The sequence below is a fragment of the Prionailurus bengalensis genome, chromosome X, assembly GCF_016509475.1.
Source record: "Prionailurus bengalensis isolate Pbe53 chromosome X, Fcat_Pben_1.1_paternal_pri, whole genome shotgun sequence".
Classification (NCBI taxonomy): domain Eukaryota; kingdom Metazoa; phylum Chordata; class Mammalia; order Carnivora; family Felidae; genus Prionailurus; species Prionailurus bengalensis.
Window position 1 is genome coordinate 14,077,061 of NC_057361.1, and position 23,377 is coordinate 14,100,437.

At 51.8% G+C, this 23,377-nt stretch overlaps 1 protein-coding gene across 3 annotated transcripts in view; it reads left to right on the plus strand.

Moving 5' to 3' along the window:
- The window catches only part of NHS (NHS actin remodeling regulator), a 339,891-nt gene that overhangs the window by 234,903 nt on the left and 81,611 nt on the right, over positions 1-23,377 (plus strand). The window contains exon 1 of one of the 3 annotated variants that reach the window (XM_043570101.1): positions 1,666-1,994. The exons of the other annotated variants lie outside the window; for them this stretch is intronic. Coding sequence (XP_043426036.1) covers positions 1,961-1,994 — 34 coding nt within the window. The 5' untranslated portion in view covers positions 1,666-1,960. Of the gene's footprint in view, positions 1-1,665; positions 1,995-23,377 lie in introns of those variants that run through there. 3 annotated transcript variants of the gene reach the window in all.

A 23,377-nucleotide genomic window follows, 5' to 3' on the forward strand; every position in this document is an offset into this window, starting at 1 on the left:
TTCTTCCCCGACATCTGGTTTGATTCTGGGCAGCTAAATAGTGGCTCTGCCATGAACAACAAAAGCTAATTCACTGTGGTTTTTAAACACCAAGTGCAAATATTTTTCCTTTTCAGCTTGGGGTCACTGGAAGGGAAAAAACAGGGCTGAGAAGGAGATTAACCTTTTAAAAACTATTATGACTTCCCATAGAAAATAAAACAATGGCATCATTTCCTTCCATTCGTGAGAGTCTTTTTGGGAGTGATTGTTGTTTGAGGCGAGACTGGGGATCCGAAGAAGATTTTTAAATACTGTTTTCGCTTGGTTTTCTACTCAAAAGCCCACCATGATTGCTTTTGAGAGCCCACCCAAATCCCAGTAAAGCCCAGGGCCACCCTCTTTGCTTTCTCTCTGCTCTGTCTTCGTCCCCGGCTGACTTTGCCTCCACCTTCTCTCCAGCCCTGTGGGTTCTTCCCTCAAGCAGGGCCCTGCTGCCCCGTGAAGTGGGGGGAGCGCAGGCAGGGGTGCCCCAATTAGCTGTACCGGAGGCAGTGGCCAGGCCATCCGCCGATGCCACCGACCGGTGCTCGGAAGGCTCAAAATTCTGTCTGGGACACTTCTCCAAGGTGCCAGCCAGACTTTGTGTTGATTTGGGCTGTCTTAACGCATCCCAGAACCTCAGCACCATTCAACTGCTCTTCAGGAATGAAGTCACCCGTCCTGGCTCCTGCTCCACATGACTGAGGAGCGGAAGCATCAAACTCAGGGAGCCGACGCCATGGGCAGAGGCCTGGCGACCCTCTGAGACGAAAGCCAGGCCGTCTGCCTCGCTTAGTTATTTCAAGTGTTCTCTCTGGACTGGAAAACAAAGCTCTTCTCTGACTCGCCCTTAGTTTTGCTTCTTTCCTTCTCTCTACCCTTCCAGCTTTTGCACGTGGGCTCAGTTGCTGGGTTCAGGCGGGACGATGACATTAAAGCTATCGGAGCAAAGCTGTGGACATCCCTGAGTCCTCCCTTTCTGAGGACTCCAGAACCGGTCTGAGCAGGCTCCAGAACGGTTGGTGTCTGTGAAGGGGCTCAAGCGTTCTCGCCATGTACTTGACCCTTGACATCGGCATCACGAGAACCTAACATACTGATACAGGTGGTGTGTGTGTTGGGGGTGGGAGGGGATCAGAAATTGACTTGCAACCTGAAAAGAGCAAACTCCTGTTGTATCCTGCCCCCCATCCTTTCAGGGTGTGCAAATATTTGCAGGCCTGCTCACCGACCTAAAATCTCACAGCCAGGTGAACCAGTCCCAGCCTGGTGGTGAGGGGAACGGCGGGGCAGCGGGGGGAGCCGTGTGGTGATGGCATGGGCTGTACCCCTTCTTACTCCCGGACAGCTGGCACGCGGGCTGGGGGGCCGCGGCTCCCTGGGTGGCGGTATTCGTCCAGCTTCCTGTCTCTGGCAACGTGCAAGTGGTTTCCATAGCCACGTGGCCCTTGGCAGAGCTCATCAAAGGGACAGGACCTGAGATTCTGCATTTCTCACGGTTAGCTTAGCTCTCAGGTGACACGGATGCTGCTGACCCCTGGCCGGCTGCACTTGGAGCGGCGAGGCCCTGGAACAGTCCCGCCGCATTCTGAGCGCGCGCAGGGCTGGGAGAGAAAGTGCTAAGCCCCTCCTCTGGAGACAGGGTGTGTCTGAGGCCGCCCCGGAGCCCCGATTTGCCATTCAAGTGAACCCAGGGGGATTAGCAGCTGGCCCAGCACTTGGGTGAGACCATCTCCCCCTCCGGGGGGAGTCCCGGAGGCAGCGCAGATGTCGTGTGAAAATCTGCCACCCTCCTCGCCGAAGGTCGCCCTCTCTCGCCCTCCCGCCCCCCTGCTCTGCCTGCCGACTTCAGCAGATCAGCTTTCAGCTATCTGGGAGTCCGGGAGGGCTCTGGGTAGAAGAAAAGGCCCGTCCTGACGGAGCGGAGAGGGAAGCCAGCATGCCTCTGGCCTGCTGCGTGCCCCAGGATGCAGGTACCCGGGGCTCGCAGCGGTTCGGGACAAAGGGGAGGGAGCCGGGACGAGCCAGGCCCGCCGGAGAGGGGCCGGCGCCGCGGGGCCGCCGCTTCCTGCTCTGCGGGAAGGAGGAGCGTGTTTGGGGCCGAGCGGGAACCCTCTCACCGGAGCAGAGGTGAGGAAGGGCGGCCGTGCCTGACCCTCAGGGCCGGCCGTCGCGTTTCGGGCCAGAGACGCCTAAGCTCGGGGACGCCGGCTTGTCCGTCCGGCTGGCCGGCCGAGTGTGCAACTTTGTGCGCCTTCCGAGGTGTCCGGTGGCTTAAGACAGAGGACGAGCCTTTCTGTCTCCTCGGCTTGCCTTGCACGTCTTCCAGAGGGCTCGGAGGGCGGCCCAGGAGGGGGCCCGGGCAGTGTTCTCCTGGAGCCTGGGGTGGCCGGGAAGAGGCCTGCCTGTCCCGCTCTCCACCCGCCCCTCCCGTCTTGTTGGAACTCCTCGGTGTCCTGCCCTCGTCCAGAGTCCCAGGGAGACTTCGGTATCTCCTGTGGCCCCGAGCAAACGGCCTTGAACTTCGAGTGCTCAGGCCCCACCTCTTCGATTTCTAGCTTCTGTTCCATCGGAAATGGCCTTAGACCAGTCGAGAGCCTGTCTTGACTTCTTCAGTCCTCTCCCCCCTCCTTCACGATACACCTTTATCGCGTGAGGTCAGCCACACAGTCGACCCCCGTTTGAAAAGTACTGAACTGTTCACATACTGCGCCCGGGCCGCCCTCCCGTGTGAGCTCAGGCTCCTGGACGTTAGGGACAATGCCTCTCCTACATTTCTTGTATAAGCTCCACCCCCTCTCCCCTGTCCTGGTGAGCACGCGGTGGCGGTGGCCGGCCGGCCAGTAGGCACACTGTTGAGGCGCCCGCTCTCCTCGCCCCGGCTGACCCAGCTTATTGCACACCTGCCTCCATCTCATCTCCGGACACTGGTGTGCACACTATGGGCGCGCGAGCATGGGCCTCGCCACCACCAGTAGGCTCGTCTGCGGCCCTGCCCAGCTAGAGCCTTGTTCCGCCCTGCCTTCTGGGAACACTCCCTCTGAGTTGCTTCTCCAGGCGTGGTGATGAGGAGGCACTGGTTTGTGCCTACTTGGTGACCTGAGATCCCCTAAGAGAGGAAGGCTACGTGCCCGTGGACCAGGCAGCTTCCGGCAGGTGCCACCGAACCTCTGTCCGTTTCTTCAGGGCATCGTGGTATCCGAATTTGGGGCTGGAGAAGTTGTTCAAATCCAAATCCCTGTCCGTGATATCACTTGTACTAACGATGAATACCATCATTCGATGTGCAGGCCATACCTCAGACCCACTAAGTCAGAATCTCTGGGGATAGCCCCGGACACCGGGGCGCTGTTTTCAAAGCACCCCAGGCAGACTCCAGCGTGCCGCCAGGGTTGGTACGAGGTAAGAACTCCACTCCCACTTGAACCCCCAGTTTCCCTCCGGAACCCGAGTGAGACAGTTAAGGACCTAAGTTCACACATTTGCGTAAGGATCAGCGGATTCCGGGGAAAGTGTCCAACAGCCAAGTACGATTCGTCAGGCCTGAAGGACTGAGTGATGGGAGGGAATACCAAAGGAATGAAGCCCCTCCAGGTGCCGGCCAGAAGTTTCCAGTCTAAGCATAAGGGGAAAGATGGCGAGAAGGCCTTTGGTACAGTTGGACCCAGTTTACTTGGGTTGGAGATCTAAGGCATGAGGGTGGCTGGCAGGCCAAGGAGGGGTAAGAAAGGTGACGGAGGGGGCGCCTGGGTGGCGCAGTCGGTTAAGCGTCCGACTTCAGCCAGGTCACGATCTCGCGGTCCGGGAGTTCGAGCCCCGCGTCAGGCTCTGGGCTGATGGCTCAGAGCCTGGAGCCTGTTTCCGATTCTGTGTCTCCCTCTCTCTCTCTGCCCCTCCCCCGTTCATGCTCTGTCTCTCTCTGTCCCAAAAATAAATAAACGTTGAAAAAAAAAAAAAAAGAAAGGTGACGGAGGGCGCAACCTTCTCGGAGCTCTGGCACTTTATAAGTTCAGCTGTCTCCTGGCATTAGTGTCAGCAAGGTCATGGTGCCCTCCCTGTCTCTGGATAACTAGTTAGTTCACAAGTAGGGAGACCAAGCCCTTCATTAGAGATGTCTCCAAGCAGGACTTGGCAGATACCACATTCAGCACAATAAAAGCAGGGGTGGGGGGGTGATGACTGCTTTTTGCCTCAACACAAATTTTATCACACCAGGTTTCATTATAGAAATGGTATAATTTTGGGTGTGTGTTTATTACGTAACCATAGTGGTTACTCTGATTCTTACCATCCTTAAAACCGGAGTCTCGAAGGGCGTTTTATTTATAGATTTAAAGCCATGGAACAATGGTTTCATACGATTGCCTTATAAGCATAGGAATAATTCAGGGGAAAATAAAACTCTGCTTTCTTTCCTCCTCAGCCCCTGCCGAATCTTCCCAACTTGGAGGCAGGCACAGCCATGCACCAAAAATGTTAGATCTTGTAGCTGATAGACTCAAAAGGGCTAGTGTCGGGTGGTCTTCGGGAACAGTGGAGAATGGGACTTGAGCTTCAGGCTCCCGTAGCAGTCAGCGTGCGGCGTCCCGGGGCGCTTGGGCCGGCGTGAGAGTTGCTTACGGTGATGGGGCAAGCTCTCAGGGCCCAGACCCTTATGCCAACCCACGGTCAGGGGCCCGGGTACCCAGCAGCTCCTGTCATTGTGTATGCCCAGATCTCTGGGCATTCATATTTCCCAGGAGCAAAGCTTGCACATCAGTGTGAGCATCAGCTCATGTCTAAGTTTATTCCTGAGAACCTCACGTTCAGAGGGAACAAGGTATGGGCTGCCACGGTCTCATGGCAAAATCGGTCTTGTCCATTTGGGGGTGGTTATTATTTTTAATCACTTGGTCAGATTTTGTGTTCACCTGCTTGAGATTTTAAACTTTATTTCTTCAATGTAATGCTTAGTTTAAAAGATAGGTCTGAAAACAGCTATAAATTTACCTCAGGAATACAGCTTTGGTAATTTCCGTTGCTTTTGCTATGTGGGCTTAGGGTTCAGAGTTTCATTCTCTAGATAGTTAGGTTTTGGGGAGGCAGCATGGTATGGGGAGAATGGGCTCTGGTGTCTGCTGGATCTGGGTTCGAATCCTTGCTCTGCCATTTATCAGTCGTGTGGCTGCAACTTCTTTTGTCTTCTTTCAATAAGGATGAAATGAAAGAATGCAGGCAAGAGACTTGGCATAGCACACTTAGTAGCTGGTCAGTCCATAGTGGCTATGGACAACAATCATATTTATAATAGCATGCTCTGGGCACAGGCAAAATTTCGTGGCTGGGAAGCTGTTCTCTGTTTGCATGTCTTAGGCAGAGGGCCGGGACAGTGGGTGTCCTTCCTGGATCAGCCCACTCATCCTGACGTCCTCCAGAGGCACTGGCAGATGGGGCACGAAAACACCAACCGTGTACCTCGGGGAGGGCATGCGGCCACGTGTGACACTGGGTTGAGCGTGCTGAGACCAGCCAGAAAAAGAACTCAGCACGGCACAGAAATTGACCACTAAAAAAATTCCTCCAGAGTTTCTTTGGCGTTGTCTCATGTGGAGTTGTTCCTAGTAGGACATCGGGGCTGTTCTGTCCCAGACCTGGCCTCTTTCCCAGCTACCCAACTGTGGTGCTTCCCACCGTGTAGGGCCTAGCAGGAGGCAGCATTTGGGGAGCTAAGCTTCCTGAAGCAGCATCTCTGTAAACACGGCTAAGACACGGTTCTGCCCTTGGGGACTTCCATCCAAAGTCGGGAGGACACTGATCTGAGAGCCCCAGAAAGGCTGGGCATAGTACTTCGGGGCCCATCCACATGACAGAGGGAGCCCCCTGTCCCTCCTGGGGTGGTGTGGCAAGCCAAGTGAGCTTGATGGAGGAGAAGACTTCAGACAGACTCTGTCAGGGTAAATAAGATGTATCAAGTTTGGGCTAGATTTTTGTTTGTGGGTTTTTTGGTTTTTTTTTCTTTTTTTTGTTTTGTCTCACTTTGCATTTTAGAACATGATAGAATGAGCTCACTCTGCTGATCTTCAAAACTAAAAAAAAAAAAAAAAAAAGGACCTGGTCTCTAAAACCAAGGGAAACATTTTTTATAGAGCCAATATTTTGCATAAAAATTAAAGATGATTTTCGTCGGGTTGATTCTCGCCTTATCTAAGTCTAGCGGGTAGGGAGGGAGAGGAGATAGTGAGATTGGGAAGGGGTAGGGCCTCATGAAGCTACAAGCGACTGTCGTCTGCTGTCCATACTCTCTTTATCCTGCACAACCCCTCTGTAGGCGAACTTAGGTGGAGATTCCTTGTCTGTGTTCCCGGTAGTCTTCTAGTCTCCTCTGAAGTCCACCTGTGTTTTTGAATACTCTGTTGGGTAGCATGGCTCCCTTCGTCCTGGGTGCCTCTTTCTGAGTCAGCGGGAATACTGAGAAACTCCACTCTCCTGAGGGGCGCTGGCCTCGAGTGTGGCTATGACTCCTTGACCTCGAGCGTGGTGAAGACCAGTGGCTCCCAGAATGGCAGAAAGGAGATGCAGAAGGGAATTAATCTCAGCTGTATCCTCTCGCCAGTGAAACACAGACCCGGTTCTTCAGCATCCCGAGGCCAAAAGTCAAACTCCACCAGGAGAGAGATGGCAAGTGTTTCCTCAGCTTTGAAGAACAGAGGCCTCTCAGGAATGTTATCTTTGCCCCTTTCTTGCCCCCACCCTACAATGGAGCAAAGAGGAAGTTTTGATTTATTCTTCAAAATAGACGAGTAAATCATGCTTCTCTCGCTGCCTGGTCTTTGTGTTATGTTTGCCATGGATGGCATTTGGCCATTAATAACTAGGTTCCCTCTTCCACCTAAGTTTTTATCCCTGGAAACCTTCACCAGCAAGTTAGAGCTGGATGATTAATTTTGAAGCGAGGATGTGCTTGAGAACGGGCCAGGGGCACACATCAACAGCCACCGAGCCCCTGGCTTAGAGGAGCGATAAATGAGTCATCCCAACTGACGCAGGCCTGCAGCTTCTGCTCTGAAAGCCAGGGGCAATGAAGGGAGCCACAGGTTTCTAGTCCTTTCCACACTTACCTTAGCAGGCAAGCAAAATGGCCACCTGGGAGAATTAAGATAATTGTGCGTTGAGTGTTTTTCCTTGGAAAGAAGTTCATTTGTAGCTTCTCTTGATTAGCCTTCCCCCCGCTTCCGCCCCTCTTCTCTTGGCATCTACTTGCTGCTTTTTAGAAATTTTTTCACACGAAAGACATCATGGGTAAGAAGAGGAGATTTTATTTTGAAGAACAATGATCACATTAACAAGGTGACAGCAGATAAGCTAAAAGTCACTCCGTTTTCTGCCGGGGAAAAATGTTCCCAGCTGCCAAATAGCATTCTGCTTCTCTTTGTCTCCTCGCCTTTTACAGGAGGGTGGCAGGCCCAGCCACTGATGGACTCAGAAGAAGTAACTAAGAGATAAGATAGACCCTTGATTCATATAAGAAGGGAAGCTTTTGCGTTCAATGACAAAAAATGACTTCCTATTCCCCAACATTCTTGTGCGTGGAGCTCTCTATAGAGCAGTGACATTTCTCTGCCCTTGGTCCAAGAGTATCAGGTAGAAAATAACTGTGAAATCCGAAACTTGGTAAAGTACAAAAATCCAGTTCATTGCAACTGGGCAGATGTCTAGGCCAGGATCAGATTCTGTAGGTACAGAATCTCCCTCCACCCTGCCATGTAGTTGAGGCAAGACTGAAGACTCTCCCTACCTTTAAGGTGTTATAGCCACATCCAGAGACCTGACCAGCACTCAGTGAAAGAGCAGTCAGATCTAATGTGTGTGACTACATTTCCAAGTGTCGGAAGGAAGGAAGGGAGGGAGGAAGGGAGGAAGGAAGGAAGGAAGGGAGGAGGGAGGGAGGGAGGGAGGAAGGAAAACAGGCTTCAAAACAACCAGAGAAAAATAGAATGGAGAATGGAGGAGGTGAAGAGGGAAAGGAAGGAAGCTTCCTGAAGGAGGTGAGATCTGAGCTGGGCTCTGATGGATTGGGAGGAAGTTGTTAGTTGGGAGAAGCATTCTGGGGTTTTCTCCCTCTCAGCTGCAGTCTGTTCCGCAAGATCTGATAGGCTCGTCGGGAAGACCGAGTGCCGTCCGGCAAAGAAAGCACATAGCGCGGGCCGGACCCAGGCCAGGGACCGAATCAGTGTTTGCTGTCGCTGTCATCCTCGTCGTCAGCGTCATCATTGGGAGGTGGTGTCAGAAGTGTGTGAGCAGAGCCTTCGGGGTCCCTCGGAGACAAATGATGCTGTCAGTCACTGCTAATAAAACCCTTTTCCCTCTGCTCTTACCCCACTTTTTCTGAGGCTGATTCTCATCTTTCATATCTTGGCACACTTTGGTTAATATCAGTTCACCTCCAGCACAGTGAAAGCAGACTCAACCAAGTATCAAAAGATGTTTTGAACCCTACCCTACTTCCCAATATAACATCTTCTACACCGACTTACGGTTTCGGTAGTGGGTGGGTATTTGAGCGAAGGTGTAAACATAAAACCCATAGCTCATGCTCCCACTTCTCTTGGGTCTTTGTTTTCAGTAACTTATTTTAGCAACTTCAAAAAATATTCACTCGGGGTATTTTTTTTTTTCTTTTAATCTGTTTATCCTCCAGTGGTTCCATTTGGGTCACAAAGGAAAGATGTTTCCAGAAAGAAGCAACAAAACCTATTTCTCGCACTTGATTAACATAAAGTGCGGCAGTTAAGATAGAAGGCTGAGTACTTTTGCACCGTAAATGATCAGTATCATGTGTTTGAGAAGAGCTTGTCTTGACAGTTGGGACCAAGGGGATTTTAGACCCCGCGGTCGGGGAAAACCAGGATGTTAATATTAAAAGTCCTCTAATGACCCCTTATTGTGTGCTCAGCGGGGCTGTGCTGATTGCGCTGTCTTCCTTGTCCTCAGTGTGGCCCTCTGCTGCAGGCACAGCTATTTTGCTTGTGACGTAGATGGGGAAAGTGAGGCTTAGGGTATTAATGTAACTTGCCGGGATTATAGCTCGGACGTTGCAGAGTCAGGATTTGGACCGGGTCCGTCTGACTCCAAAACCCACGCTGTTTACCACCAGGTGATACCACCGGCAACAGTGTGAAAATGATGACCCCCGGACTGAATGTAGGTGTGGTATTCTAAGGCTGTCATACAGGTTAAATATCAAAACACATGCTGTGACCTGTGCTTACATCAACCAAAGCAGAAGCAAACTTTCTTTTGATGCGAGGGAGCGAACACCCATCAGCCGAGATGGCCCTCACCAAACTATGCCTGTGAGCTCAGAAGAGGTGTCAGACAAGGGACAGGACCAATAGTGTCGGATGTCTTGAGAAAATGGAGAGGGGGGAGGTGAGGCCTTTTACTTTCTCTTTCAGTTGCCAGTAATGACTCTCGAACTTTCTGCCAATTAACTTGACTGCCCCGTCGCTGCTACGGTCATTACTCAGCATTGTTTATCAATGGTATGTTGTTCAAATATTCATTTCCCAGGGGAGGGTTGTGGCGGGGATTTTAGTTTATCTCATTCGAAGTTTCGGAGCAAAGTAACAAGTAGCAGATACGATTACGGCTCGTCTTGGAGTTGCAAAGCCCCATTTATTTTTCAGCATCTCCCTGCTACGCTCGGCCGTCTTCATACCTCCATCTGCTTTCCCAGATGTCCCAAGGCCACTTGTTCTGGCCGGCCACCACGCTGCCCTGGGCCACCAGAACCCCTGTTGGCTAGGATGCACAGGTCCTGGACTCCCCATCCTTTCTTGCGCTTTGAGATGATAGCGCACGTGCCCTTGAAGCCGGGTCCACCGGCCGGCGCGCCAGCCACGCCGGATCGCGTGCATCTTCCCATCGCACCTGCTCTCTCCCCCGCTTCCAGGCCTGTGTGAGCTTCAGGACCTTTGTGACGGTGCTTTTGGCCTCTCTAGAATGCTTTCATGACCTCTCTCACCTGGCCAACTCCTCATCATTTCGGAAGCCGTGGCTTCAGCGTCACCTTCCTTGGGAAGCCCTTCCTGAAATTACCCGGGTGATTCACACTTCTCCCTGTCCATGGCCCTTACGCTGTGCATGCGTGTATTTTAGTGGTGCTTCCAAGGGCAGAGAATGAACGAGCACCCCTGAGGGGATCTGAGCCAAAGGGTGGAGAAGGAGGGAGGACATGGGCACGGCCAGGTATGGCCCACACCAACCTTCTATAGATCTTAAGATTTCTTTATAACCATATGCATCGTCCTAAACATTCCTATAAAATTAGCACTATTCCCTAATTATTTAATATAAAATAATCTCCCCCCCCAACAATTACTGAGTAAAACTAGTGGTTCAGGAAGCTCCCCCCACATCTATCCTGTGGCTCCCTGAGCCCCCAGACACAACACAGTGTACCTCGGGAGGATGTGTGATTCCCTCTGAAAAACACGTACATAGTATAGTATCTTTTTAGTCAGCCATTCTATGGGCTTCTTCAAAGTAGGGACTAGGCCTGTCATCTCTGGCATAGTATTGCCTAGAGTATTTGAGGTACTCGAGAAGTATTGTTTTCTTGGAATGAGTGACTCTTTCTACTGATACTGGTCATGGTAAACAATCAGTGTCATTAATCCTCAAAGAGGCACACGCTCCAGCTGTAGACCCCAAGGTCTCTATCATCTGACTACTCTTTCTCTAGTTAGTCTTACATTTTGTCGGGCACCAGCATTTAAGATTAATTTTTATTCTTTTTATTTTTTTACTTTTTGCATGTTTATTTTTGAGAGAGAGAGACAGCGCATGAGCGGGAGGGGCAGAGAGAGAGGGAGACACAGAGTCTGAAGCAGGCTCCGGGCTCTGAGCTGTCAGCCCAGAGCCGGACGCGGGCTTGAACCCACGACTGTAAGATCATGACTTGAGTCAAAGCCGGATGCTTAACCGACTGAGCCACCCAGGCACCCCAAGATTAATTTTGAAAACCATCTTCTTGAGTTATGTTAACATTTATTTGCTACCATAACACCTGTATTGTTTTCCACTCTCTTTCACTGCACATGCGTGTCTCCCCAGCAATACGGGGCAGGAAATAAGCCTTGATGGGCCACCCTGGAACTCTAAATGCCATTTGTAACTTCTTTTCCATGGGAAAATGTGTCCTGAGTTAAAAAGAAAAGCTTACAAATGTACTCTGGGCCAGTCTAAGGCCAGAGACGGACTGTAATCAGGCATCAAATCCCACATCCTACAGCTTCACTATTAGGGCTTGCTGTCCATGGCCAGAGGGAGCAGGGAAGGAAGTCGAAAGCCAGAGACACAGAGTGGCATCCCAGAATCATTGGAGCGGGCTGAGATGGCCTCAGATTAGTCCCTCCCTTACATCTCTCAGGGTTCTACCAGTATCGTCATCATTGGACCCCCCTGGATGTGTAGTAACCTTCCCAAGAGGCCAGAAAAATTCATTCTTACAAATCTTAGTGACATTTGCATCTCTATGATCCTAAAACTGTTCCCTCTCTGAGACTAATGAGTACCTGAACCATCTAGTTGTCTCTCCTTTAAAAAAATCAATTTAAAAAATCTTATTCAGAAATACTTATGAGGGGAACCCTGTTACACTGTTGGTGGGGATGCAAACGGGTGTAGTCACTCTGGAAAACAGTATGGAGGTTCCTCAAAAACTTAAAAATAGAATTACCCTACAATCCGGCAGTTGCACTCCTAGGTATTTATCCAAAGGGCACAAAAATTCTGATTCGAAGGGATACATGCACCCCCATGTCTATAGCAGCGTTATCGACAATAGCCAAATTATGGAAAGAGCCCACATGTCCGTTGACCGATGAGTGGATAGGGAAGAGGTGGTGTATACACAATGGAATATTACTCGGCCATAAAAAAGGAATGAAATCTTGCCATTTGCGGTGACGGGTGGAGCTCAAGAGTATTATGCTAAGCGAAATAAGTCAGTCAGAGAAAGACAAACACCATCTGATTTCACTCATGTGGAATTTAAGAAACAAAACAGATGAACATGGGAAAGAAAGAGAAGCAAACTGAGAAACAGACTCTTAACTATAGAGAACAACCTGATGGAGGTGGGTGGGGTGGGGGGAGGGAATGGGTTCAACAGTGACTGGGATTAAGGAAGGAGCTTGTTGGGATGAGCACCGGGTGTTGTATGTAAATGATGAATCGCTGAATTCTACCCTGAGACTAATATTGCCCTGTATGTTAACTAGCTGGAATTTAAATAAATAGGGGGGGAAAAATAAATATTTATGAGTAAAGGAGCTCCTAGGTGCAAGGCAGCTTTCTAACACGTGATCTGTTTATTATGAAATTGTTCTTTGGAAACCTCCCACTGCTTCCCCTTCTTCCTTTTAGAAGTGAATTGCTGTAAAGCAAAATCCTTCAAGAACAGGCCAAGCGCTGCCTCACTTCTCGTCCTTGTCACACCCCAGGTGGTAAAACGTGGGTAGAGGGCTCCTGACCAGCACGGCTGCCTTCTCTACCTGGCTTCTGAAGTGTAGCTCCAAGGACACCATAGGGACCATGGACTCTCCCCGCTGGGTCATTTTTCTTTCTGTTGTTCTATTTGACCCCATCCTTAAATGACCTCATCCTTAAGCCTTCCCCACCAATAGGGCATGTAATACTGTTTTTATGTCTGCCCCGATCTGGAAGTTTCCATTCGGATTCCACCTAGAAGGCAACTAATGGAGGGCTCAGCTTAGAGCCTGAATCTGCTGTCCTGGCCACATTCTCAGACTTGGAAAAGTTGTTGGAAAGCCAGTTCAGAGCCTGAACCGTGAGAAACTACAAACACTTATAGAGAGGTTCGGTTCCCCCCCCCCCCATAAAGTTTTTCAGTAAAACATCCCCTTTTCTGGAACATAGTAAGGATGTGTTTAAACCACAAATGTAGCACAACTGTTTAGGGTACAGACCAATATGTTTTCTCAGGACTACAAAGAAGGTTCCTTTCTCTCTCCTTCTCCTTTACATGTTCCTTATAAAACCTTGCCAGAGTCCACTAAAAGGGACCACCCCTTTCATTACATACACTTTGCCCAAGAAGTAAGATGAACTAAATTAATTCATTCACTCAGCACTGTAAATACCAAATGAAAAAAACCCATAGATGTATAGATGTAAATACTGCCTCTGTAATTATTTTTGTGTTTGTATAACTAGAGGGCACCGAGAGAAAGAAAAAAGAAATTATTCAAAGTTCAAAGGTTCCCAGATTTCCTAAGAAAATAAGCAACAACAAGCCCAAGCATCCACATGCGAAGATAGCGAACAATGAACTAATCGTTCCTCACCAGCATTTTCTTCAAAAGAAACAGCTTTTTGTTGAAAGCGGTGAGAATTCCAAATGCTGAGCATTTTTTTTCCTATCAAATAAAGTTGGTAACTAATGTAGCGATTAGGAAGACTGCAAGAGTTGAAATGGCAACCTACAGCCAAAGTTGAGAACCATTATTTCTTCCTTTCTCCGTCTGATTCGGCCCTAATTTGGTTTGTAATTATTCCTTTCTTCCTAGTGCTGATTTCCATCCATCTGTAAGTTTCCCAAGCGTGTGGGAAGGGGAGGGTGGACATCTCTTGCCCCTCCCCTGACCTGTGGCTCTGGATACCCTGTCTTCTTAAGGAGCATGAGCACCGTGGTTGAATATGACAAAACCGACGCCCCGTGCTAACACTCTGTGGTTTTCTGGGTCTGTGGCGTTGCTCCTCCGTTTCCTGGAGGGCTTCCGGGGTCACGCGTCGGCATTTGTAGACTTTCAGCACATCATCTCTCCCTCACTTCCTTACATCCGCCGACGGTCTCCGGAGGGTGGTTCTGGGCCACTCACCTTGGTGATTCTTTTCCCCAAACCGTGTGACTCACTGTCAGCCTGAGAAGCCCAGGGTTGGAGGAGGGAAGGTGGGCTTCTGGGACAGAAGGCTGTGTGTTTTTATTTTATTTCACTTCAGTTTATGGAATTTGTGTTCAAACCAGTAGTTCTCAGCCAGCAGTGTTTGTTTTCACATGTGACTAGAAATTGATTTTAAATAACTTCCTTAGGTAACCTTTTGTGTATGGCCAGTCACCCCCATGGTTAGTAGCTGGAAAATCAATGGGAGGTTCTTCTGCTCTGGGCTGGCCCCGTCGAACTCTGCGGGGCTTACTTTTCGTCTGTAGTCATTCATCTGGGGCCGGATGACCCAGGCTGGCCTCCTTCACGTGTCTGGTAGCTAGCAGGCCGCGGGCCAGAATAAGGGGAGCCACTGGGCCACACGTGCGTCGTCATCCAACGCACTAGCCTATGCTCCAGGGAGAGTGGCAGTAAGCATGGGTAGGCACCAAGGTTGGCAAAGGTAGAAGCTGCAAGGCTTCTTGAGGCTCGGGCTCAGAACACATTCAGTGTCACTTCTAGTGCATTCTGTGGGCCGAATCTAGTCTTAAGGCCTGCTCAGATTCAAGGCAGAGAATCTGATGGAATGAACTAACAAGCACTGTAGCTGTTTTTGAAATCTACCATAATAACCAAACATCCTTATTTGCAAATTCTGTAAATGTACAAATGAAAACAGATCTGGAGTTCTTCCACTAATAAGGTAACTCTCACTTACATTCACATAGACTTTATACCTGGGGAAGAAGCGGGGGCGGTCATTGGCCCGGGCCATGACAGTGAATGATCCGTGTAAATACCATCTATCAATCTGTCGCATGGGTCATGGCAGAAAAAGGTTGCAGACAGCTGTCCGCGAGGCAAGGTGGTGAGGCAGAGAGAACGTGAACCTTAGATTCAGGCGGACCTGAGTTCAGACTCCCATCTCCCCAGAGTATTAACCGGACGGCCTTGGGCAAGTGGCTTAACCCCTCTAAGCATCAATTTCCTCAAGCATAAAACGGGAACACTACCTAAGGCATACGGCTGTTGCAGTAAATAGCCATTTCATGTTAGTTTCCTTCCGTCTCCTTAATTTTTTTGAAATTCACAGGTAGTGACCATAGTCACTCTCTTCTACACAGAATCAAAGCTGCCCAGTCCCTTTTCCTGCCAGATACTGGCTTTTTGTTTTCATATATTGCAGATCTTTGAAAGATGACTTTGACGTAGTAGTTTTCAACCTGGGATCTTGGCAGTCTTTGCAAAAACATAAGCTTACATAAGTTAACAACTCCAAGACAATTCTCTGTTTTGGTGCTACAAATTATTTCACGTTTTTGAGTTGTGCATGGCTGGTTTTTCTTTCTGGTCTGGTGGAATTCTGGAAACCCACCATCGGAAAAGCAGGCTTTGCAATAATAGAAGTTGGGCAACAACGTACGGGAACGATGTTCTCTCAGAAAGGATGCATTTACACTGGATGAGGTTTTCAAACACATCTAAGAGCTCTAAGTAGTGAAGTTGGTCTTTGGGGGCTGGAGGAGGCCAGATTGGGCAAAACCTCTGCTTCTCCTCTGATGCATTCCGTAGGGCTCCATTTTGGCTAAATCATCATAATTCCCACCAAGACAGCACAGAATGATAATGGTTTTATTTATTATTTTATATGCATTGCCAGTATATGCAAAGCTTTATAGCTCGCCATAAATCGAGAGGGATTATCGCAGCTGTTACTTATTTTAACAGGTCACAATACAGTAGTTTATGCCAGATGGTTTGGAGAATTTTGAGAGAGAAATTTTATACAGGCAGCCATATAGATACAAGCTTGGATAGTCGTACCCTGAAATTAATTTACATTTGTTATGATATAAAATATATATGAATAAACACATAGCTCCTTATGAACGAGTGAGCCATTTTATAGCACTGATTTCTTCTGGAAGTCGTGGGGTCTCTTGTGAGCAGTGGCGGGGAGACGGCAAGAGTAACGTGCCGCTAAAGAGAGACGGGAGTCGAGGCTCAGCCACGTCCATTGCCACAAAGGGGATTCCAGCTGGCTTCGGGGAAGTGAACTTTGGAGGCAAAACTGGGTTTCCATCATTGGAACCAAAGAGAATAAAGCAGGGAATCCGCCCCACATAAACATAAGGAGAGCGTGGTGGGGAGTAGAGCTTGCATTGGGATCCCCAAGGTCACGAACAAGGTCATTCTGGGGCAAAAAGTTTACCCAGCCTGGGCAGATCACAGAATGTATTATCGCCCTTGCAGGTGCTAAAGTTTCTGTGTGGAGCGGTCAGTTTGGAATGGTCACAGAAATGGGAAGGAAAACTAAAAGCACTGATGATCAGAAACTGTTTCAGAAGGTATTTTGGGTTCCAGGTTTCACAGAACAATAGGCTTCCAGAATGCCAGACCTAGAGAAAGCCTTATAGATCATCTCCACCCTCCTTGTCTCATAGATGAAGAAACAGACCAAGTGGTCACCTTGGTTCTTTCAGTAAAAAAGTAAAGTCAGACTGTCGAGGTCTTTGGACACCGTCGGCTTCCTCCAGTCTCCATGTCACCGGTCTGCCCCACCGACTCCCCCGCTGTGTGCCACCTTGCGCTGGGAGAGGACCGCATCCCCACCATCGGAATAATCCAAGGACCAGGTGGAAAGCCCAGCTCGGTTTTCTTGGCAAATTGCCCCAAGACATAAAGTTAATTCCCCCTCTGGAACAGGAATAGAATTACTTAGTTTTTTCAAGTCCGTTCTTCTAGCTCCTCTAGGCGAGGGGCCAACTACTATCTGTTGGTGTCTGCAAAACAAGGAAGCAGAAGAGGGGAGTTTAAAACAGATTTGGGCCCTATAACGGGTATAATCTCCATGCAGAAAAATCAGGAAGTGGCAGTGTTTTGAAAGCTGAATAGCCCATGAATGTCAAGGGACGGAACTAGAAGCTTTATTGTGGACTCCCCCAAGATGACTAGTGGAAAAACTGAAAATCTGTAGGCTTGGTAATACTGAAATGCCCCGCCGATTCCAGAGATGCTCGGCTTCCAGTAGCTTCGGCCGTCTGGAACACGGCTCTAAGCCTGAAGGTAAGTGAGGCGGGAGCTCCCCAAGGCTACAAGATAGTTGCCAGGAAGCCCATGCAGTCGATTCAGAACCTGGCCTGGGTTCTTGCTCAAACCATTAGTAACTCTTGTTTGATGAACAGATGTTACCGAGCCGTGGTGTCTGTTTTCTTCAGCTCGCTGTGGATTCAAACCATGGGGAAGGAGCTAGAAGGAGGGTGAGAAGGGAATGCCAGTGGAGAGCTGAATATCAAGGAAAGAGCTTGGAAATCTGAAAAGGAGGCTTTGAAATGTGTTACCATAGAGACCAATAATAAGCCTTCTTAATAAAGACCCCAAGTAATCACCAAAGCATTAAATCGTGTTTCGTATCATCTGATTAAAGAGATAGGGAAGCGAATCGTTCAAGGTAGGCCAAATTCTGGCAGTAAAATCCTCGCCGCTTTCGGAGGCTTGTTCCTCACGTACGCTGAAGTCTCATGCAGGTCAGCCTTCGGTCATTTGGGTGGCAGGGCTCCTTCCGTCTCGGGGTTCCAGCACCCCCGTAGAGCATCTGTGTCTAGCCAGCGGGGGAGAGAAGGGAGCGTCCGGAGGAACGGTGGGAGTTTGTGTGGGCCGGGCCTGGAGGCAGGGTGGCTGCGGGAGAAAGGTGGAAACGGTCTGGTGAACTGACTAGCCACTTTCTTCCAGGGAGAGTATAGACTAATCTTTCAAATAACAAGGGGCTGGCAGTTGCACAAACTGTAGCCACACGCAAACTCACCCACGTAGACCTCTGTGTTTCCTGGCAATACCAGGAAAGGGGAATATTTGTGTCCTGAGCCACAATACAGAGCATGGGCTGGCAGACTGTGGCCCGTGGGCCCAATCTCACCCACTGCCTGTTACCACGGATGAAGTTTTAGTGGAACACGGCCACGTCCGTTCATCGTGAGCTGCACACAACAGCAGCGTGAACTGGCTGCAACAGACGCGGCGTGGCCCGCCAAGACTACGGTCTTTACTCTCTGGCCCGTCACAGCACGAGTTTCTGATCCCCGCTCTAGGTCACCGCTGGCCTAAGGGAGGACACGTGTGCGACTGTTTCTTCCTGGGACCCAGCATCCTTGGCTTCCAGTCAAAACAAGCGGGATACCCACGCGGACGGGGACGTAACCTCTGCCCTCAGAATGCCAGCTCCGACAGGGCCCAGACTCCGCCCCGTCCCTGCCAGCACGTAGCACGGTCCGTGGCATCTGAGAGATGTTCGATAAATGCTTCTGTTTGGCCCCTCAGCCACAGGAAGAATCAGGTACCCTGACCACCACACGGGGGACAGGGAGCCCTGGAAAACGACAGTATGAGCGTGCGTGTGGAGACTTCCAGCAGTTGGGAAGGAACGGCCTTCGTTGGGCTTTTACCATGTGCCAGGTGCCACCTATTATTCTGTTTACTCGCCCTGACAGCCCTGTAAGTGAGGTGTTACTGTTTGCATTTTACAAAGGAGGAGACCAAGGTTCAGAGAAGTCCAGTTATTTTCCCAAGGCCACACCGCTAAGAGCTGGAGGAGCTAGGATTCAAACACAGGTCTTCCTGGGATAAAAGCCCAGGTATTTTCGTCTACATCATGGGAATTGCTAAAACTTTATTCAAATGCAGCCCAGCGACATCGTTTCTTTTCATCGTCATCGTCGCTGTTAACAACAACCTCACTCTCGTAAAGATCAATGCGGAGGGGCGGACGTGGCCATTTTCATGGCTTCACGGAGTTCAGCCAAGGCTCTCCCTGGATAGAGCAGGCCTGAAAGCCTGGGGCAACACAGTTCAACCCTTGGGATGTGTGATTAGTGACTTGGCCACCGGCTCCCCGTGATCTTGCCAGGGATCACTGTAGAAGGTGGCCACTTTGCTCACCGAAACATAAATTCTCACGTCAAAGCCTGAGTAGTTGGAGTCACTTGAGGCGGGCAGCTCCTGGTGTCCCTGGTGGAGTGGGTCTGGGCGTGCGTTAACACACAGATCTCCAGGCCTTGCCGCGAGCCTCTCCCCGGTGCTGGTGTCACGAGCCCCCAGGTGCTGCTGGTGCCACTGATCCTTTGGTGACCGAACCCAAGGGAAAGATCCCCCCGTTTCTTTTCAGAAGCTCTGACTGGCATCCCGCCCACCCCACGCTTTCCGCTCTCTCAGTCCTTGTGGAAGTCTGAGGGGCCCAGGTCTGCCCTTGGCGGGCAAAACTGCTCCCGTGGACCTCTCGCCGGACATCTGGCACTCTGGATCATGCTGCCTTCTTGAAACCGTTTTGTCCCTTGGCTTGTGAGATAGGGCCCTCCCTCCCTGCCTCCTGGTCTCCCGCTTCTCTCGCTTCTCTGACTCCTGTCATTCTGATGGCCTCTTTTCCTTTGCCCACCGACCTCGTCAACTTCGGGGTTCATGGCTGTCTTCTCAGCCTCACTGGGGGAGTAGTGGCCACACCACTTCTTCCCTCCCCATCCTTCCTGTCCTAGCCACACACTGTCTCCCGGGGGGGGGGGGGGCTCCAGCCACATTCCCCATCCTTCCTGGAGGCTGGCAGCCGTCCGAGGAGGTTGGTGTGAGTGGGGTCAGAAGACAGCAGCCAACCTAGACTAACTCGGGTTGGATGCGATATTTCATGTGACCATGATCATAATTCATAGTAATGCCAATTAGGAAGTGCCCTACCCGTGCACCTGCAAACCCCGTGATTTCTTATGACCTTGGCAAGTCAAGTGTTTCACCACAATTTGTCAATGATGGAGGAGTCGCAGGCCCCACGGACCCGGTACTGCCCACACATGTAAATGAGCCTGGGGCATAAACCTCCCTATTTGAAGATGGACGACCTAGTCAGAAAATAGTCATGTTTTCCTGAAATGGGTTTCCAAGGCATCAAGACAAATTACCTACAGCTGTGCCCCACAAGCCATCTTGGGATGATTTCGTTCCCTGGTCTTTCCCCCGTGTTATATGTTGGGGTATATCCCGTAAGTGTTGCAGTGGCCCGAAACGGCTTTTGGTCTTTCGCATGCCGTTGTCGTATATACAACCTAGGAGCCTCAGGCAGGGGCACGCACTGCTGTGGTTTTTAGCCCTGGTTCGACACCATAGCTGGCTTAGTAAATCACCCTTCCCTGGAGATCAGTTCATGGCTCTGAAGGCATTGTCTCTGCAGTGTTTTTAAGCCTGAGCAGGGTGAGTTGTATCTAGCATGCAAGGTCTCAGGGACCGGGGATGAAGAGGGGGAAGGGACGCAATGATACAATTTGCGGGCTGCTCTAGTCCTGTTACACACGGGGCGCGGAGCTCCGCGCCAGTCTCTGTCTTCCCTCTTGCCCCGGGGCTGGAGGAGTTGGCGCGGGCGTCTCGTCGTCTCTGATTCTAACGCTGTTGGTCAGAGACTGGGGACAGGGGAGGTGAGAAGGGAGCCACGGGGGTGCGGTGCTGAGCAGCCGCGGCCGGTCCAGCCTGTTGGTGATGTGCCGAGCCCGCCGCCACTCCGGGCATGGGTAACACGCGGCCCCAGCGGCCGCACCACCGGAGGAGGAGACGCACAGGTACCCGAAACCCGGACCCAGGATCCTCCGCAACCCCCGGCTTGTCTACGCTCACAGGGCCGGCTCTGTGGCCCGCTCCCGCGCACCGCCGAGTTTGGGGCTGGGGGCCGAGTCCTGCGGCTCACTGCGGCTGGCGGCAGGGGACAGATTATTTTTAGCAGGTTCCACTTTAGCCCAGTGGAACCGGGAGATGTTCGCGGAGCCGGGTGGTTGTCTGCAGAGCGTTGGTGCAACCGTGCCTGCTGCCCGGGAGGTTTGGCTGCCGCAGTCCCCTCCATTCACTGGGCTGTAAATCGAAGCTGTCTACGCGGGCGAGGCGCTCGATCTCAGCGTGGCCCTGGGGCTACGTCCCGCCCAGGTCTCCCGGCACCTGATTTCCCAGTGGTCAATTAGGTGTCTCTGCCTGCAGCATTGAAGCAGTGGAGGGGCCAATGCCCCGGCTTTGATGGAGCGCGCCGTGCGCAGAGACCTCCCCAGTCGACTTCCTCATCAGAAGGCAGCATCCATTCATAATTCTCTCTCTGCCTGTGGACCGAGTTAGGCTGGAGCTGGGCATGGACTCCCGCGATCTCCCTTTTTGCATCTGAAGGAGAAACTAAGATAAAAGGCAAAAGGAAGAAGGAATGCGGTCCTAACGCAACAAGGCGCTGGAAAGCCCCCGAGAGGCCTCTCCTTTGCGGGGAGAGGGAGAAGAGGCAGATCGTGAGCCCAGCGCCCCAGCCAGCTGCTGCTTCGCTGCGGAGCCGGCACGCATGCCTACCTCACCTGACGGCCGCATTCCCGGGGAGCCGGCACGGGGCCCGGCGGCGCGCCCAGGGCGCACGGGCGGTAGGATTTCTGCACCGGGAGAACGATGCGCGGGCGGGCTTCCCAGGGCCGAGCCCGAGCCTGAGCGGGCGCCCGCGGAGGCTAGCCTTGGCGCGGTGCCCCACCGCAACCCCCCGGGATGCTCCGCGACTCGCAGCCCAGGCCACTCCGGTGTGTGTGAGATGGGACTAGCCTGGGGGGAAGGGGTGTGGGCAGGTGACATCATTTTAAACTAATGTTTCACACCTCTGGGTGGTGGGTGAACTTGGGGGACGGAGGAAGCCAGAGCCGCAGCCCCGCCGCGCGCGCCAGCCTAGGAGGAAATCTACCCCCCCCTCCCCGCCCCTAGCCAAGGTTTGAGAGTCCGCTCCCCTCGGCAGAGCGGAGTGAGGGTGAGCAGGCGGTCAAGGTGGACCGCGCTAAGCTCTGAGGGGCGAGGGGGAACTGCTCTGTCTTCCTGGGGTCTTTTATTTTAAGCATATTGCAGCTGCAGCTTTGAAGTTTGCCGCCTCCTCCTCACCCCTCATCCCAGGTTCTGGGGTGGGGCGGCACTTTTCCACGCGGCTACCCAGGCCCAAAGCAGCTGAACGGAGGCGGCTGCGGGGGGCTGCGAGGGCTGGGGGTGGGTTTCCTCCCGGGGGCACGGGGACTCGAGGGCTCTGTGAAAGGGAGTGCGCCCTGAGGCTCAGCCTTGGGGAGCTCCGACGGCTGGGGAGAAGTCGGGGATCCAGCTAGGTGTTCCATCCTGTTTTCCTGCCCTGCCACTTGGTGGTGGGCGACATTTTGCCTGTGCAGGGGTTTCACTGTCATGGAGCTGGCTGTGATGCCGTGAGGCAAACGGACGGTTAGGATGAGCTGGAAGAGAGAGGCGAGAGAGCTGGAGCTCTTCCTTTTGTGGCGGCGTTAACCCTTTTGAGCCTGCTCCTTTGGTACACCTGTCCACCTGGGTCACCATCTGTGGGCGTGAGTGGGGCGGCCTCGCGGAGGCGCCCTGCCAGAGTTGGTGGGCCAGAGCCGGTCTTGCCCAGGCCAGGAATGTGCGGGCAGTAAAAGAGCAGAGCCCCAACTGGTGTGCCCTTAGGGGAAGGTTAAGCGGCGCTGGCCATGCTGGTGCACGGTGTCGTAGCCATAGTGTGGTTTGCGCTTGAGTTTGGGAGCTCTTGTTTCACGAGGTTTTTATTTTGCGGTTTTGTGCCTCCCGGTCACCAGTTTGCTTTTCACAACCGCTTGTGAGCAGGGCAAAGATAACAGCATCTAAAAATAGCCTCGCGGCTGGAGATGCAGCCTACCTTGACCCCGCTCTTACAGGAATGGGGTCTCCCTTCCCAGCTGCGTGAGGGCGAGCCAGACCTGGGACCCCCCCCCCCCCCCCCCCGCAGCGGGAGAGCAGGCCCACACGCCCTTCAGAACTGTTCAGCGTCCAGCCTGAGGGCAGGGCAGGGATGTTGTGGTGCTGGTCTCTCTGAGAAGGGCAACGTCTCGTCCATTCCCGGGTGAGGCCCAGAGCCACTGAGCTGCAAGATTGGGGGATGGGAGCCCCAGACAGGGACCCCTTCTCTGCCCCCGGCCACGGGCATCTGCAACTTTGCATTCCGTAGGAGTTCCACCTAGCCATGTATATGGGGCTTGCTCCTCTGTGCTTCAAGGGCCAGCAGGCCACGCCCCAGCAAAGGAGTCTGGCCCAGATTACAGAGGGACCAAATGGTCCAGGGTGGCACTTGAATCACATGCCAACTTCCTCAGTGCACATAGTAGCCGGGATACCACTCTTTCCTTCCCAGATGGAAAGCCCTGGACAGTTGAGTGATGAACCTCTTCCTGGTAACTGAAGGGTACCCATCTGTCTAAAGGGCGCCACCCCCACTGATGGAGAAGGTACCACATGGAATGGAGACGGGAAGGGAGTGGGGCCTTTTGAAAGGTCGCAGTGGATGGTGGGAACCCGGATCTACTCCTGTGGATCATGGATGCTGAGAGCCTGCTAGGCCTCTCCCATTATTTATTTTCAAAACCCACGCTCATCTTTTCTTT